Below are 16,895 nucleotides of genomic sequence, written 5' to 3' on the forward strand. Positions count from 1 at the left end.
TATGTAACATATAAAGATCCAGAATCTGGGAGGAAAGAAACTGAAAGATCAAAATTACCACATTGTCTTTCAAAGACTCCAACATGCTCCTCATCGCTGAGTGTCTCGGCAACAAATTAACTGTCTGAACAGTGAATGTCGCCTGCATCTTTCACAACCAATTGACCTATAATGTAAATTCATTGATGCTGTACTCCCAGTAGGGAGTCCCACTCTATGGGAGCATAACTTGGAGGTGGGACTACAGTACTATAATGACAGGTCTCTGATGCCACATTCTCTCCGAGCATGGAATCAAGCGCCCATCCTGCTCCTCCTTGTTGTCCACATGGTTGCACTTTCTGGCAGAGGTTGTGAGGCCAAGATCAACAGCTGCCCTTGATTTCTCCTCATTATCCAGAGGCTCTGGGGCTCAGCTCCTTTACTTCAGCCACTGTCCCAGGTGAGAACAGCTAACTCAGGATGAAACCAGGGATGTGGAGACTTAACCAATGGACTTGTTAGCACAACTTAAGAGTTGCATTCCACTGAAAAACATTTTCCCCACACAGAAAGGAGTTAAACATTGTGTTAAATTTGAACATCCAGCTTAGCATGATCCCTTAATAAAATAAATTGTATGGAAAGAGTTTCTTTGGAAGCACTGATGCGCCTGCTCTCCTCATGTCAGTTGTGTGTGCTTTAATATCATAAAATCACAAAGAATGTGCAACAGAGACACACGGCATTTGGTCCAAATGGTCCATGCACCACACTTCTATTCTTTTCTCTCATGTGTTTATCCAACTTCCCCATAAATGTATCTAGCTATTCACAGCAAATAGTTGTGGTAGTGAGTTCCACACTCTAACATGAACAAAACCCAATTTACATAAAGCAGTTTTGGAGCAACTTGATTCTAACAGTTACTTAATTTTCAGACAGTGCACAGGAGAAAGGTTGTTCCTATCTTGCCTCCTAAAAACACAATCCTTGTAGAATAGCTACTGAGCTCTTTGCAAAGGCTCTGTTGCTAAATGTACTCCCAAATATGATAGCAACCTTGCAGCTTCGATGTCCAGTTTATGCCTAGATATTTGATTTCAGCTGGTTGGTTGTAGAGGTGCTACAGTTGGCCTCAGCAACTAGGGAGGAGAGAATATCAGCTAAGTTGTGTTCTTGAAATTATGTTTAGGCAGTTGACAGGCCTGGAGCAGATGAAGTAGTAGGTACGGGTCATGCATGCGAACAGCAAAGTAGGGTTGAGAAATGAGGAGCGAGACAGCCTCAATGTGGAGAAAGCAAACTGATAAGAGAATCTACAGCCTGTACATTTGACAGACAATTAAGGGGAGCATGACGTCTTGTAGTTTGTTTTAATTTGAATCATCTTCTGTAAACTGCGCAATTAACATTTTTACTCCGCAATTGTACTGTCACCAAGTTGGGTACGAACACAATTATGGGCAATTCTGAAAGGCTTGTTTCACAGTCTTTGAGTGAACTGGTTACACAGTACTATTTAATTTGGCTAGGACTTGGAAATCGGAACTAGTCTAAATACTTGTGCGAAAGATGAACAGGCTTTTATGTAAATAGATTTGATGGAGATGCCACTGGTGCTAAAGATCACATCTTTGGGAACTGATGACTCTGAACAAGCCAGATGGTGTGGGAAAATAATGACATAATTAACAATTCACAGTTTAGAGGTGCTTACATTTAAATCCAATTTGTTTTCCACAAAATGTGGGGGCACTTCCTACACAATTTGTTTTGCCAGACGTCATGTCTTCCACCAATGAAATTTACTTTTAACTATTTAGTGAAATGTATTCAAATTGCTTACCTCTAGCTCAGTTGGGAAAACACTGCCCCACATAGAACTTAGCCACATGAACCAGGAAAGTCCCAGATTTAGTCTCCAACCTGTGCCAGGTTGCTATTATAATTTGTCTCAGCTTTCCTGATCTAGAGTGGAGAAAAAGGAGTAATGCAGTACTTGCTGCTTCTGATTACTATTCAGTGACTGTTGCTGGAAATTACGTGTAAGTGGTAAAAGCAAAAAACTGAGTTGCTGGAAATCCGAAACAAAAACAAAAATACCTGGAAAAACTCAGCAGGTCTGCGGAGAGGAACACAGTTAACGTTTCGAGTCCGTATGACTCTTCATCAGAACTGAGGAAAAATAGAAAAGAGGTGAAATATAAGCTGGTTTAAGGGGGTGGGTGGGACAGGTAGAGGTGGATAGAGGGCCAGTGATAGGTGGAGATAACCAAAAAATGTCATAGACAAAAGGACAAAGAGGTGTTGAAGGTGGTGATATTATCTAAGGAATATGCTAATAGGTGACATTAAGGGTAGAAAGCAGGACGAGCAAGGGACAGATAGCCCTAGTGGGGGTGGGGTGGGGGGGAAGAGATCGAAATAGGCTAAAAGGTAGAGATAAAACAATGGATGGAAATACATTTAAAAATAATGGAAATAGGTGGGAAAAGAAAAATATATATAAATTATTGGAAAAAGGGGATCAGAAAGTGGTGGGGATGGAGGAGAGAGTTCATGATCTAAAGTTGTTGAACTCAATATTCAGTCTGGAAGGCTGTAAAGTACCTAGTTGGAAGATGAGTTGCTGTTCCTCCAGTTTGCGATGAGCTTCACTGGAACATTGCAGCAAGCCAAGGACGGACATGTGGGCATGAGAGCAGGGTGGAGTGTTGAAATGGCAAGTGACAGGGAGGTCTGGGTCATGCTTGCGGACAGATCGAAGGTGTTCTGCAAAGCGGTCACCCAGTCTGCGTTTGGTCTCTCCAATGTAGAGGAAACCGCAATGGGAGCAGCGAATACAGTAGACTAAATTGAGGGAAGTGCAAGTGAAATGCTGCTTCACTTGAAAGGAGTGTAAGTGGCATTGGATGACTACAGGATCAGGCTTAACTGTGAACCGCTGTCAACTAGCCCATTGACACTCATTGCCTAGGCTCACTGATGAAGATAGGTCACATTGATCCAAGTGCTGCCAATGCCCACAGAACTATATCGCAACAAGAATTCGTGCCTTCAGCAAAGGAAGGGTAAAATATAAGGACTTTAGAAAAAAATTATTATAGTATTGCAACCAGTACCAGGTAGTGACTTCCTTTTTGAAAAAAGATACATGGGGCGATTTTCCCCAACTACTTTAGATACTAAAGAGCCTTTGAGGTGGCCAAAATAGAGAGTGGAATTGTCCCAGATTTGCACCAAGTGTGGTAGTGGATGGGAAAAACAACGTTTTACCCAGCGGCTGCAATAGTGGCTTCTCACACCGTAACACCCCAACTCCGCCGTATTAATTATTCATTCCTGGGAAACATGCCGTTTCGAAGGCAGTTGGGCTCTCATTGCCTGCTATGCCACTACCTCACCACTTCTTCACACCAGGCACCGTACTTAATGTCCAGCCACGCGCACACCTCGCACTGCTTCCAGCCCAGGACTGCTGCATGGAAAACGTGGCCCCGAAAGGCAAAAAGACAGCAGCCCCCAGGCTCAAAGACGTGTCCCTCGAGCACCTTTTGGACGCAGTGGAGGCTCGCCGTGATGTCCTCTACCCTCACTCTGACCTCAGGATGGGCAGCAACATCAGCAGTGGTGGTGGCAGCGGTGGTCAGCTCCAATGCCCTGCAAAAGTGGACAGCTACCCAGTCTGCCAGGATATGTCACTCTTCTCATCGCGTTCAATTCACACACTCACAAACCCATCACACCTCAAGGGACAACACTACTAACTCTCACACATCCCCTCACATCTCCATCAGGTTCATATCATCTCATGCTTGTGTCTTCACCCTGTCCATAGCTCCAATCACCACACACACATTCCACATGTTGTCATGTTCCTGCTCACACTCTCTCCATCTGTTTTCATGCAGGAGAAGCCTGCTCACATCAGGGAGAGGTCCCTGACCGGGGGTAGAGTTGCCCACATTAGGCCCCTCATTCACTTTGAGGAGCGTGCTATTGTGCTGACTGGTGAGGACCTGGACCATGCCTGCGGTGACGGTGAGTTCGGTGGCGAACACCCATCTGAGGATCCTGCACAGCCTCATCCCTCTCTAAATGCAAGTTTGAGTGCTCTCTCTCCTGCTTTTGACTCTGCTGTCATGCACTAATTCGCTCTACTTGGGTTCACAGGGAGTTCTGCCAAGCGACCAACACCCTCAGCCAACCAGTCCCTCAGCTCCATCCAGGTCCTCACCTCCAGCCTAGAGGACCCCTCCTCCATTGAGGAGCTGAAAATAAGCAGCCTGGAAGACCCGTCACAGAGCTTATCTATACCCTCCACCAGCGCAGAGACACACACCTTGGTGGGACCTAGATCTAGAGCAGGCTTAGGTTCATAATCTGGTGGTCACCACACGGACACATGTCCGCAGCAGGAGGAGGCAGGTTTGGCTGAGCTCCCCGGCACTCGGAGTACTGCTGGGGAAGAGGCATCTGTGAGGTCTGAATCTGGTGACGAACCTCTGGATTTGGCCTTCCAACTCATCCTGGAGAGTCCAGCAAAAGGCGGGGGAATATCACGCAGAGCTGTTGGAAGCCCTCAGCAGAGTGGCACACGAGTCGGAGGAGTGTGTCTGCCTGCTCCCTGATGAAGTGGTCCCCACATGTGTGCGTATGGAAGTCTCTGTTGGAAGGATGTCAGACGCCATGGAGACCCTGGGCCAGCAGAATGTGGGGATGTGTGCAGACCTGCACTCCATCACGGGAGCCATGGGTTCCTGCAGTGGCAACGCAAGAGAGAAATGGGGCACCTTGATGTCCCTCCAGGTGCTCTTTCCCCTCAAGGAGTCAGGCCGGAGCCCCGGGACACCCAAAAGGAGGAGGAGCGGTAGCTGGACACCCCTGGGTCATCCACTGAGGAGTCTCAGAGGCTGTCCTCACCCTCCGAGTCCCCTTTGTCTGTGAGCCCCTCAACCTCGTCCTCTGTCGCCACAGAGGGAGCAGCTGGCTAAAGAGTGATTCTGGAGGAAGAAGTGTGTATGTGGCAGGGCCTTTTGGAGCCTCTTGGCAAGCCTCTGCCACACACGCAGATACTTCACGTATCACACTCACCTCAATGTTCTGAGTATTTTCAGTGCTGTCTGCTGAGGTTCGCTTTCAGTTGTCCATCTGAGCTGAGCTGCATCTCCACCCACCCACTGATCACACTCCCATGCAGCACCTGACCTCGCCCACCACAATTCTCGTTCACTTTCGATTTATACAGCACGGTGGTGATACAGTATTTTATTTCCTTCACGCCTTTCCTTTCCCACATCAATGTTGACCACCCTGGCATCACCTTCTCCTCCCCTCCCTGAGCTGCCAGCCACAACCCTTTTCTTTTGGGGATGTCCAGGTGAACGTGCACATTTCCTTCCTTCCCAAAAATCCCACGCCCATCCACTATAACCTCCTCCTTCCCACCCCCAAGGTCCATGTCTACCTCTGAGTCCCCACCAACCACCCTCGCCACCCCTTCTCTGATACCATAAAACCCCCACCCTCCAACCCCACCGTCTCACTCTGCCCTTGGTTATTCTCATCATTCCCTCATACCACACCCACCCTCAGTTTGCTCCCCCAGGGGGCAATGATGGATTCATCAGAGCCCTCCCTTGCACGTTCACCCCCTGGACATCACCCCCTCACCCCATCTCTGGACCCTTTCCCCACCTTGGAACCCTTTCCCTCCCACTTCCCGGACTCCCCTCCCTGCTGCTTAGTCCTTCCCCCTCCCTGACTCATTCAGACACCCTTTCTTCATCCGCCACCCTTAGTCCTTCCCCCTTCCTCCAACCTTACTCCTTCCCCCTTACCGATCTCTTCCTACACCCTTACTCCCTCACCTTTCTGCACTCCTCCCGCTCCCCAGACTCCCTCCTCTCTGCGCACTCCTTCCTCCCCCTGAACTCCCACTCCTCATCACACTCCTTCCTCCCCTTTGTCACTCTCCCCTCTCCACACTCTTTCCTCCCCCTGGAGTTCCTCCCCTCTCTGCATTCCTTCGCCCCCCTGAACTCCTTCCCTTACATCTTCCATCCCCACTTACACCTACCTCCCCAGTTGCCGTCTTCTCCCCTGCTCCCTCCTCCTCCTTCCGTACTCCCTCCTCCCTTCCCAACCTCCCACCAGACACCTTTGTTCTCCGGTCGATCCCAGAACTTCCTCTCCCACCTTCCGATACATCTTCCACTCCCAAACACAGCTGGACCTTCCTCTCCACCCCCTTGACCATCATCCATTGCGAGCAGACCTTCAATAGCGACTTTCCAACTTTGTGAGCTGCTTTGCAACAAAGCCATATCCATGAGAATCCACCCAGCATGCCATGGACGTTCCTCCAGGGTCCCATTGCTGTCAGGCTCCAGCATCTTCTGCTCCTCGGATGACCGCAATGTCGGAAAGGCCCTGGGTGGTAAGTCCTGACTTCTGCACGTCACACTTGTCAAGATGTGTTCTGCACCGATGTGTTGTCCCGCCGACGTGGGCAGACAATCCAGTGTGGGGGTGGTTCTGGCAGGCTGGCCTTATAATGATATGCAGATGTATTACAATGAGGTTCCCAACATCCGATGAAGGGAAATGTGGCCCGCCATCGACGGGCAGTGCGGACGATTGCAAACTGGTTTCACGACATTGTGACACCAATCTTTGGCCTTCTCGCCATATTGTCCGCTCATGCCATCAAACACGCCTGACACCAGCGGGCACGAACAATTCCGCCCAGAATCTTAAACTGCAATGCCATTTAACCCATCCTTAGTGCAAGACACCATCTTTGTAAAGATGTTGAAATGCACATGAGAATGATTAATTCTCTGATTCACAATTAAATTGCCTACTGGCATTCAATAACAAGGCTACACGGTGCATTCTGCTGGCTAACACTTCAATTAACATCCTCTCCAAACAGTGACCAGGTGAACAGGGGTAAACAAGTTGTAGCTGAGGACTGTGAGGGCTATATAAAGCTATGTTCAACTTTCATTGTTCACTTGCTGCTGAGGTTGGACTGATCTCAATTTATTTGAAGAGGAGTTTTGAGACATCCTGGGAGTTATCATTGATCAGACATTTAACTGGACCAGCTATATAATTACTGTGGCTACAAAAGCAGGTCAGAGGCTGGGGATTTTGCGGCAAGTAACTCACCTCTTGACTCCCCAAAGCCTGTCTGCCATCAAGTATGGACAAATCAGGAATGTGATGGAATACTCTTCACTTGCCTGGATGAATGCAGTTCAAACAACACTCAAGAAGCCTGACACCATCCAGGACAAAGCAGCCCTCTTGATTGGCACCTCATCCACCACTTTAAACATACACTCTCTCCACCACTGACGCACGGTGGCAGCGGTGTGCACTATCTACAAGATGCACTGCAGCAACTCACCAAAGCTGCTTCAACAGTAACTTCCAAACCCGCAATCTCTACCACCCAGAAGGACAACAGCAGTAGATGCGTGGGAGCCCACTAGCTGCAAGTTCCCCTCCATGTCACATATCATCCTTGCATCCATCAACACTTACCTCCCATGAAAGAATAAAAAAAACTTTATGGGACACTTTGTGTAGACTTCAGCAGCACTCTTATCAACATTTTTCCCAGAAATTCTCTGACGATATACTGAATGCCATGCTACTCCACCTCTTTGTACATTACAGCAATCACCAGGAGAAAGGGATTGGTGATTGGCAATATACTAGGGACTCCCCTTGATCTGAAGGACGAATGGGAGGAGAAATTGAGACCAGACAGAGCAACACCAGTGGCCTCCATCCCTACTGTGGGTACAGGGCAACCTACTCTTCTGAACCTCCTCCACCAGGACCCTCAGAGTTGTGTCCGAAAAGCTGAGCACTCTCTACCTTGGTCCTTGAACCATCCTGAAACATCCTGTTGTGTTTCAGCCAGCACATTCCACATCTCCAGTGGAAGTGGCTGTGTGTGAATGCTAATTGTGCCACTTCAACAAATTCCACCTAACCAGTGCTTTATTGCTAAATCTTCAGGTGTCTGTTTTAGTGCCTAGAGGTATGTTTAAATCATGACAATCACCAATTAGCCTCAGAATTGTGGGCTAAAATCAGATTTTTTAACGGGCATGTCTAATTAGCACAGCACCCACGTAGTGCCTGTTTGATGCTAACACGCATAGAATTTTTCTACTTGATTTCCTACTTTTTTCAGTTATTCATCCAATTGCGGTTTTCTACTTGCTGACCAACCTGTCCAGCCTTACATGTCCTCCGTTCCTCTAACTCCAGCTTTCGGTGCATGCCTGTTCCATCACTTTATTTTTAAGAAAACTACCAAAAGCTGGCCAACAGCTTCACAAAAGCTAACAGCGCAAATATAGCCCTAAAATCAGCTGTAGTTCAGTTGGTGGCATTCTCGTCTCTGGGTTCTGGGTTCAAGTCCCACACCAGGGCTTGAGTACCCTTTAAGGGGCTGCCATTTACTTTGATTTAGTTTGACTCAAAAGAGTTATAATAATCCAGGACACTGTAAGGCAGTACTGAAGGAGCCCTGCACTGTTGGAGATGCTATCTTTCACTTGAGATGTTCGACTGAGGCTCCGTCTGCCCTCTCAGGTGGACATGAAAGATTCCATGGCACTATTTTTAAGAAGAGGTGGGAAGTTATCCCCGGTATCTTGACCAATATTTATACCTCAACCAACATTACAAAAACAGATTAACTGGTCATTGTCATTTTGCAGTTTGTGGGAGTTTTCTGGCTGCAGATTGGCTGTCATACTTCCCACATTATAACAGTGACTACACTTCAATAAGTACTTAATTGGCTGTAAAGCACTTTGAAACACCCTGTGGTCATGAAAAGTGCTCTAGAAATGGAAGTTTAAAAAAATATATAGCTGTGAAGAAGGACAGTTGCAGTGGAACATCAAAAAATTATTCTTAAACTGCAGGTGAACCTAATAATTGTTCACTTCCATCATGCAGGAAAAAAACCACAATATTAAAGTGCATAAAAATGGAGTTTGTTGCAATAGTGAAGTTAAAAATTACTGCAAAGGATGTGACTGATGAAGGTGCAAGGCTTGTTTTCTCAAGGCCATACGCCCCTGGAAATTTTGATTTTTGACAATGTGCTTTGTGAATTTTACAGCATTTGGAGCCTCCTATAATTCTGTCTTTCAACAAAAAATAATCCCTACTGGAATGGTTAGATATATTGTAATTGTAAAGACAAAAGTTGTTGTATGGAATTTAATAAGTCAAAATAAATGGGTTAAAGCCATCCATTAAAAAACTAGAGGAAGTCAAAAGAACATGTTAAGTGTTTGTTCTCTATTATTACCAACATTAATTAAAGCCTGTGTTGCTCTTTTGAACTTGTGAAGGCAGATTTTTTTCTTTTACTAGCATCCATAACCTTTCGGTGAGTGGGGGGGAACAGTTTCAGATTTCCACAATCCTTTGTGTGAAAAAAGAACTTCCTGCTTTCATTCCTGAATATCCTAGCTCTAATTTTTAGATTATGCCTCCTTGTTCTGAATTCCCCTAACAGAGGAAGTAGTTTCTCTGTGTCTAGCCTATCAGATCCCCTTATCATTTTAAACATCTCAATTAGATCACCCTTCAACCTTCTAAACTCAAAGGAATGCAAGCCAGTTTGTGCAAATCATCTTGGTAATTTAACTCTTTAAGCCCCAATATCATTCTAGTAGATCGGCACCATATCCCCTTCAAGTCCTGATCTCAGTACGCCAAATGGGATCTGACCAAAGCTTTGTACTACTGAAGTCCAACCTACTACAGATGAAATCCAACAGTTCCATTAGCCTCAACAAAAACAGAATTACCTGGAAAAACTCAGCAGGTCTGGCAGCATCGGCGGAGAAGAAAAGAGTTGACATTTCGAGTCCTCATGACCCTTCAACAGAACTTGAGTGAATCCAAGAAAGGAGTGAAATATAAGCTGGTTTAAGGTGTGTGTGGGGGGGGGTGGGGTGCGGTTTGGGTGGGGGGAGAGAAGTGGAGGGGGTTGGTGTGGTTGTAGGGACAAACAAGCAGTGATAGATAGAAGCAGATCATCAAAAGATGTCACAGACAACAGAACAAAAGAACACAAAGGTGTTAAAGTTGGTGATAATTATCTAAACGAATTTGCTAATTAAGAACGGATGGTAGGGCACTCAAGGTATAGCTCTAGTGGGGGCGGGGGGAGCATAAAAGATTTAAAAATATTTAAAAATAATGGAAATAGGTGGGAAAAGAAAAATCTATATAATCTATTGGAAAAAACAAAAGGAAGGGGGAAGAAACAGAAAGGGGTGGGGATGGAGGAAGGAGCTCAAGACCTAAAGTTGTTGAATTCAATATTCAGTCCGGAAGGCTGTAAAGTGCTTAGTCGGAAGATGAGGTGTTGTTCCTCCAGTTTGCGTTGGGCTTCACTGGAACAATGTAGCAAGCCAAGGACAGACATGTGGGCAAGAGAGCAGGGTGGAGTGTTAAAATGGCAAGCGACAGGGAGGTTTGAGTCATTCTTGCGGCCAGACCGCAGGTGTTCTGCAAAGCGGTCGCCCAGTTTACGTTTGGTCTCTCCAATGTAGAGGAGACCACATTGAGAGCAATGAATGCAGTAGACTAAGTTGGGGGAAATGCAAGTGAAATGCTGCTTCACTTGAAAGGAGTGTTTGGGCCCTTGGACGGTGAGGAGAGAGGAAGTGAAGGGGCAGGTGTTACATCTTTTGCATGGGCATGGGGTGGTGCCATAGGAGGGGGTTGAGGAGTAGGGGCTGATGGAGGAGTGGACCAGGGTGTCCCAGAGGGAACGATCCCTACGGAATGCCGATAGGGGGGTGAAGCGAAGATGTGTTTGGTGGTGGCATCATGCTGGAGTTGGCAGAAATGGCGGAGGATGATCCTTTGAATGCGGAGGCTGGTGGGGTGATAAGTGAGGACAAGGGGGACCCTATCATGTTTCTGGGAGGGAGGAGAAGGCGTGAGGGTGGATGCGCGGGAGATGGGCCGGACACGGTTGAGGGCCCTGTCAACGACCATGGGTGGAAAACCTCGGTTAAGGAAGAAGGAGGACATGTCAGAGGAACTGTTTTTGAAGGTAGCATCATTGGAACAGATGCGACGGAGGCGAAGGAACTGAGAGAATGGGATGGAGTCCTTACAGGAAACGGGGTGTGAGGAACTGTAGTCGAGGTAGCTGTGGGAGTCGGTAGGTTTGTAATGGATATTGGTGGACAGTCTATCACCAGAGATTGAGACAGAGAGGTCAAGGAAGTGAAGTGTCAGAGATGGACCACGTGAAAATGATGGAGGAGTGGAGATTGGAAGCAAAATTAATAAATTTTTCCAAGTCCCGATGAGAGCATGAAGCAGTACCGAAGTAATCATCGATGTACCGGAGAAAGAGTTGAGGAAGGGGGCCGGAGTAGGACTGGAACAAGGAATGTTCCACATACCCCATAAAGAGACAGGCATAGCTGGGGCCCATGTGGGTACCCATAGCCACACCTTTTATTTGGAGGAAGTGAGAGGAGTTGAAGGAGAAATTGTTCAGTGTGAGAACAAGTTCAGCCAGGTGGAGGAGAGTAGTGGTGGATGGGGATTGTTCGGGCCTCTGTTCGAGGAAGAAGCTAAGGGCCCTCAGACCATCCTGGTGGGGGATGGAGGTGTAGAGGGATTGGACGTCCATGGTGAAGAGGAAGCGGTTGGGGCCAGGGAACTGGAAATTGTTGATGTGACATAAGGTGTCAGAGGAATCACGGATGTAGCTGGAAAGGGACTGGAAAAGGGGAGAGAGAAGGGAGTCAAGATAATGAGAAATGAGTTCCGTGGGGCAGGAGCAAGCTGAGACGATCGGTCTACCGGGACAGTTCTGTTTGTGGATTTTGGGTAGGAGGTAGAAGTGGGCCGTCCGAGGTTGGGCGACTATCAGGTTGGAAGCTGTGGGAGGAAGATCCCCAGAGGAGATGAGGTCAGTGACAGTCCTGGAAACAATGGCTTGATGTTCAGTGATGGGGTCATGGTCCAGGGAGATGTAGGAAGAAGTGTCTGCGAGTTGACGCTCAGCCTCCGCGAGGTAGAGGTCAGTGCGCCAGACAACAACAGCACCACCCTTGTCAGCGGGTTTGATGACAATGTCAGGGTTGGGACCTGAGAGAATGGAGTGCAGTAAGTTCAGAGAGAGAGAGATTAGAATGGGTGAGAGGAGCAGAGAAATTGAGACGACTAATGTCGCGCCGACAGTTCTCAATGAAAAGATCAAGAGAAGGTAAGAATCCAGAGGGAGGGGTCCAGGTGGAGGGAGAATATTGGAGGTGGGTGAAAGGATCCGTTGAACGGGGAGAGGACTCCTGCCCAAAGAAGTGAGCCCGGAGACGAAGACGGCAGAAGAAGAGTTCAGCATCATGCCGAGCCCGAAATTCATTGAGGTGAGGGCGTAAGGGTATGAAACCAAGTCCTTTGCTGTGCACTGAACGTTCAGCATTGGAGAGGGGAAGGTCAGGGGGTATAGTGAATACACGGCTGGGGCTGGGATTGGAAGATGGGGTGGGGACGGAGGGACAGACAGGGGTGGAGGGTCCTAGATGGGTGTTAGTGTCGATGAGTTGTTGGAGCTTGTGTTCCTTAGCACTTGAGAGAAAGAGAAAAAGTTTCTTGTTGAGGCGTCGGATGAGACGAAGAATGAAATGAAACTGGGGGCACGCGCAGCTTTGAAAAAGGATACGGCGGTGCTGCTGGAGGGAGAGGTCAAGTGTGTTCTTATGGCGGCGCATGGCACTGAGTGTGGATCTCAGAATGTGATGGGAACAGCAGTCTGAGAAACGTTTTATGTCCCGGAGATACCTGTAATCCTGGGTGGGTTCGAAATATGAGGGGTGGAATTTCAGTTGAAATCCACGTGGGGTAAGTCAGAGACGGAGACAGTCACTGAGAAAGGAGATATGGCTGTGAAAGTGGGTTTTAGTAAACACCTTGTCAAACACCAGGAGAGAAATGGAAAGCAATGAAGGTGAGCAAGGTAAAAGAGAGATATGGAAATCTTGTCGCAGAGACGAACAGAACTTCTTCAAGGAGGTAGGCATTTCTTGAAGAGCAGTGGCAGTCAATTAAACACAGAGATAAAAACAAAAAAACTGCAGATGCTGGAAATCCAAAACAAAAACAGAATTACCTGGAAAAACTCAGCAGGTCTGCATTTCCCCCAACTTAGTCTACTGCATTCGTTGCTCCCAATGTGGTCTCCTCTACATTGAAGAGACCAAACGTAAACTGGGCGACCGCTTTGCAGAACACCTGCGGTCTGGCCGCAAGAATGACTCAAACCTCCCTGTCGCTTGCCATTTTAACACTCCACCCTGCTCTCTTGCCCACATGTCTGTCCTTGGCTTGCTGCATTGTTCCAGTGAAGCCCAACGCAAACTGGAGGAACAACACCTCATCTTCCGACTAAGCACTTTACAGCCTTCCGGACTGAATATTGAATTCAACAACTTTAGGTCTTGAGCTCCCTCCTCCATCCCCACCCCTTTCTGTTTCTTCCCCCTTCCTTTTGTTTTTTCCAATAAATTATATAGATTTTTCTTTTCCCACCTATTTCCATTATTTTTAAATATCTTTAAATCTTTTATGCTCCCCCCGCCCCCACTAGAGCTATACCTTGAGTGCCCTACCATCCATTCTTAATTAGCACATTCGTTTAGGTAATATCACCAACTTTAACACCTATGTGTTCTTTTGTTCTGTTGTCTGTGACATCTTTTGATGATCTGCTTCTATCTATCACTGCTTGTTTGTCCCTACAACCACACCAACCCCCTCCACTTCTCTCCCCCCACCCGAACCGCACCCCACCCCCCCCACACACACCTTAAACCAGCTTATATTTCACTCCTTTCTTGGATTCACTCAAGTTCTGTTGAAGGGTCATGAGGACTTGAAATGTCAACTCTTTTCTTCTCCGCCAATGCTGCCAGACCTGCCGAGTTTTTCCAGGTAATTCTGTTTTTATTTTGGATTTCCAGCATCAGCAGTTTTTTTGTTTTTAGTTCCATTAGCCTTTCTGATTACCTTTTGTACCTGCTCATTGGTTTTTAGTGATTTGTATGTAACCCAATTAGCCCCTTTCTCCTCCACAGCTCAAAGTCTCTCACTTCAAGAAAATATTAATCAGCTGTCTTGGCACTACTCTCAATCCTTTATCTACTTCTGTCTTTACTTGAAATTCCAGCTATTTGGGCAGCCCTTTAGTTACCTCTCCCAAGTCATCACAAAGGCTTGGTGTCTATTTCTTTCTCCCTCTGTATAGAGCCTTTCCCCCTCCTACATTAAAGACCTTATTTAAATCCAACTTTCACTAATCGATCTTAATCTCAATTCAGTAATTACTTAGGCTTTTCTTTATGTAATGAATAACTATTTTCCTTATTTCAGCTTTGCTGACCCCTCACATAAGCACATCATCTCCACTTACCCATAACATGTGCAAACAGTGGTTCTAAGTTAACCAATCTAATTTGATGAAGGCAGATCTTTTTGGATCAGTATTTTTTTGAAGGCCGTTTTTGCTGCTTGAACATTGTGAACGGCAATGGCTAAAATATCACCTATTTTACTGAAAGCTCTTTGTTTCTCTCTTAGGTACACCGGATCCCTCACCTGTCAACAAAAAGGGAACAAACAAGCAGGCGGAAGGTCTTTATGGTAATTGCCTTATACCCTAGTGGCAGATTCCCAGTACTGCAGCAGCCTGCATTGTTATTAGGAGCCCTTGGTCCTTTCTGCATTGTGTTTGTGGTGTATGAGCTGACCACCTCCCAGCTTGGGCAAGCAGCCAGTGCGAACAGTAATAAGTAGAAACTAATCAGTAACACAAAAAAAGCACATTAAACCTGGTGAGCATAGCTCTTTGTCATAGATCAACTCCACCTTCTCACTGTAGTCTTTAAACCAGGAGTGTAAGTGGCCCCTAAGATATGTACCATCGAGCTTAAATATAAACTTTAAGCCCATGTTCTCATTAATTTCCATAAGTTTCAAGTTGCTGACACTGATTGATCTTGATTTTCTGATTAAAGATTTATCCACCAATGTGGTAACAGCACTAAGAATTACTCCTTTCCTCAGGCCCATGAAATTTAGCAGGACAAACAATGAATAAGAAATATTCACATCAGTAAAATTGAACTGCAGGTCTCAAGCTACTTATGGCCCAGAGGCAGTAGTTTAGACATCCCTGAAATATTTCTTCTTTCTTCAAAAAGACTACTAATTGCACTTGAACCCATTTCTACTGTTCACTGTAATGGCTTTCCCTGATGGCTTGTTCCAAAAATCTATTTCTTTTGGATTGAAATGTTCCTCCTAATTTTCCTTAGTGCTTCTAACTTCTTACTTTATGTCATGTTAACTGATAGAACAGGATGGGTTACAAAAACAGCTCTGCTTGCATCAAACAATAAGTGCTAGTGGTACAAATTGATTTTATCTGTGGAGACATCAGGAGTTGGTTCAGCCACTATCTGTGTCAGAATGATCTACAGAGAGACATTCAGTGCCAGGAGTTTAATGACCGTGAAAGAGTTAATACAGACAACACATATAATGACACAAATACATGTCACACATCTGTGGCTTCAGCGTGGATAGAGATAGAGGATCCATGTGCATGCTGTCCCTTGAGCTGTGCATGTTTCACAGGTTGTTGGTTTTCTGAAAGTTATTTGCCTCTTCACAGCTGGTGCCTCCCTTAGAGCTCATAGTCAAAACTGGATGTGGAAGATTTCCATTGGTTAGTTCCATTCGGTGGTGATCTTTCAGACACACACTGCTGCCGTCTGTGGGCAACCTCCCTCACTGCACATTATCAAACCTGCCACTGTATATATGGATTCATTATGTAAAATTAACCACATTTCTTTCTAAGGCTTGCATTTATATAGCGCTTTTCACGACCACCGGACATCTCAAAGCGCTTTACAACCAATGAAACACTTTTGAAGTTCACTGTTGTAAGGTAGGAAATGTGGCTATGTTTTCTCAAATTAGCATTCTTGGCTCAGGTTGTATCGCTCTTGCCTCCAAACCGCAGGTTGTGGTTTCAAGCCCGACTCTAGAGTCTTGAGCCCATAATCTCTGCTAGCACTATAGTGCAGTACAGGCGGAGTGCTGTCATTTGGATGTGACATTAACCTGAGGCCTCCTTTACCTCTGTCCCAGTGGTTCTGGTGGATATCAAAAATCCCATGACACTACTTGAAAAAGATAAAGGATCTCTACCAGCGTCCTTACAAATAGTCCCACAGCCAACCCTACCACAAAACTGGGAATTGGTAAATGATCTCATTGCTGTTAGTGAGGCCCTGATCGGCGCAAAATGGCTGCCATGTCTACCTGATTAACAATCTAAAGAGTAATTAGTTTGTTGTAAAATGCTCTGCAACATCCTCAGAGATGTGACGAGGAGCTACTTACATGCAATTTCCTAATTTTGTGCATACGTTTACAGGGTAGGAATATACCCTGGTTTGTAGTAATTTCATTCAAAGTTACTTCCTGTCCAATACTGGCTTGCTCTGGAATTCAATCCCCGCTGACATAAAATTCCTCTGTTCTTGTCAGTCTCTTTAGAGAGTTGGTAAAAAGTAACAGGTGATGCTGTCTGTAGGGTTGCCAAACATCCAGGATTCCCCTGCAGTACTCAGGAATGAAAAACTAATCCCCAAGATACTGCTGCAGGAAATCCTGGACAAAAATCAAGGAGACATTAAACTAACTTGTTTAATTTCTTACTGACTTCAAAGACTTTCATTTATCAGTTGTAAAAATATTGAAGGAGGGTTCAAGCCTATATGATCAGATGGAGTGGTCAGCAGTGGTCATCCCATGAAAACTACAGGACG

General features: G+C 46.1%; 1 protein-coding gene across 1 annotated transcript in view; it reads left to right on the plus strand.

Moving 5' to 3' along the window:
- LOC121288461 (MORN repeat-containing protein 1-like) overlaps window positions 1-16,394 on the plus strand; it is a 109,459-nt gene extending 93,065 nt beyond the window's left edge. Inside the window, exons 11-13 of the mRNA XM_041206993.1 lie at window positions 14,635-14,697; window positions 15,731-15,784; window positions 16,213-16,394. Coding sequence (XP_041062927.1) covers window positions 14,635-14,697; window positions 15,731-15,784; window positions 16,213-16,394 — 299 coding nt within the window. The remainder of the gene's footprint in view (window positions 1-14,634; window positions 14,698-15,730; window positions 15,785-16,212) is intronic.
- The last annotated feature ends 501 nt before the right edge of the window (window positions 16,395-16,895 follow it).

This window comes from Carcharodon carcharias, chromosome 15 (genome assembly GCF_017639515.1).
Source record: "Carcharodon carcharias isolate sCarCar2 chromosome 15, sCarCar2.pri, whole genome shotgun sequence".
Classification (NCBI taxonomy): Eukaryota; Metazoa; Chordata; class Chondrichthyes; order Lamniformes; family Lamnidae; genus Carcharodon; species Carcharodon carcharias.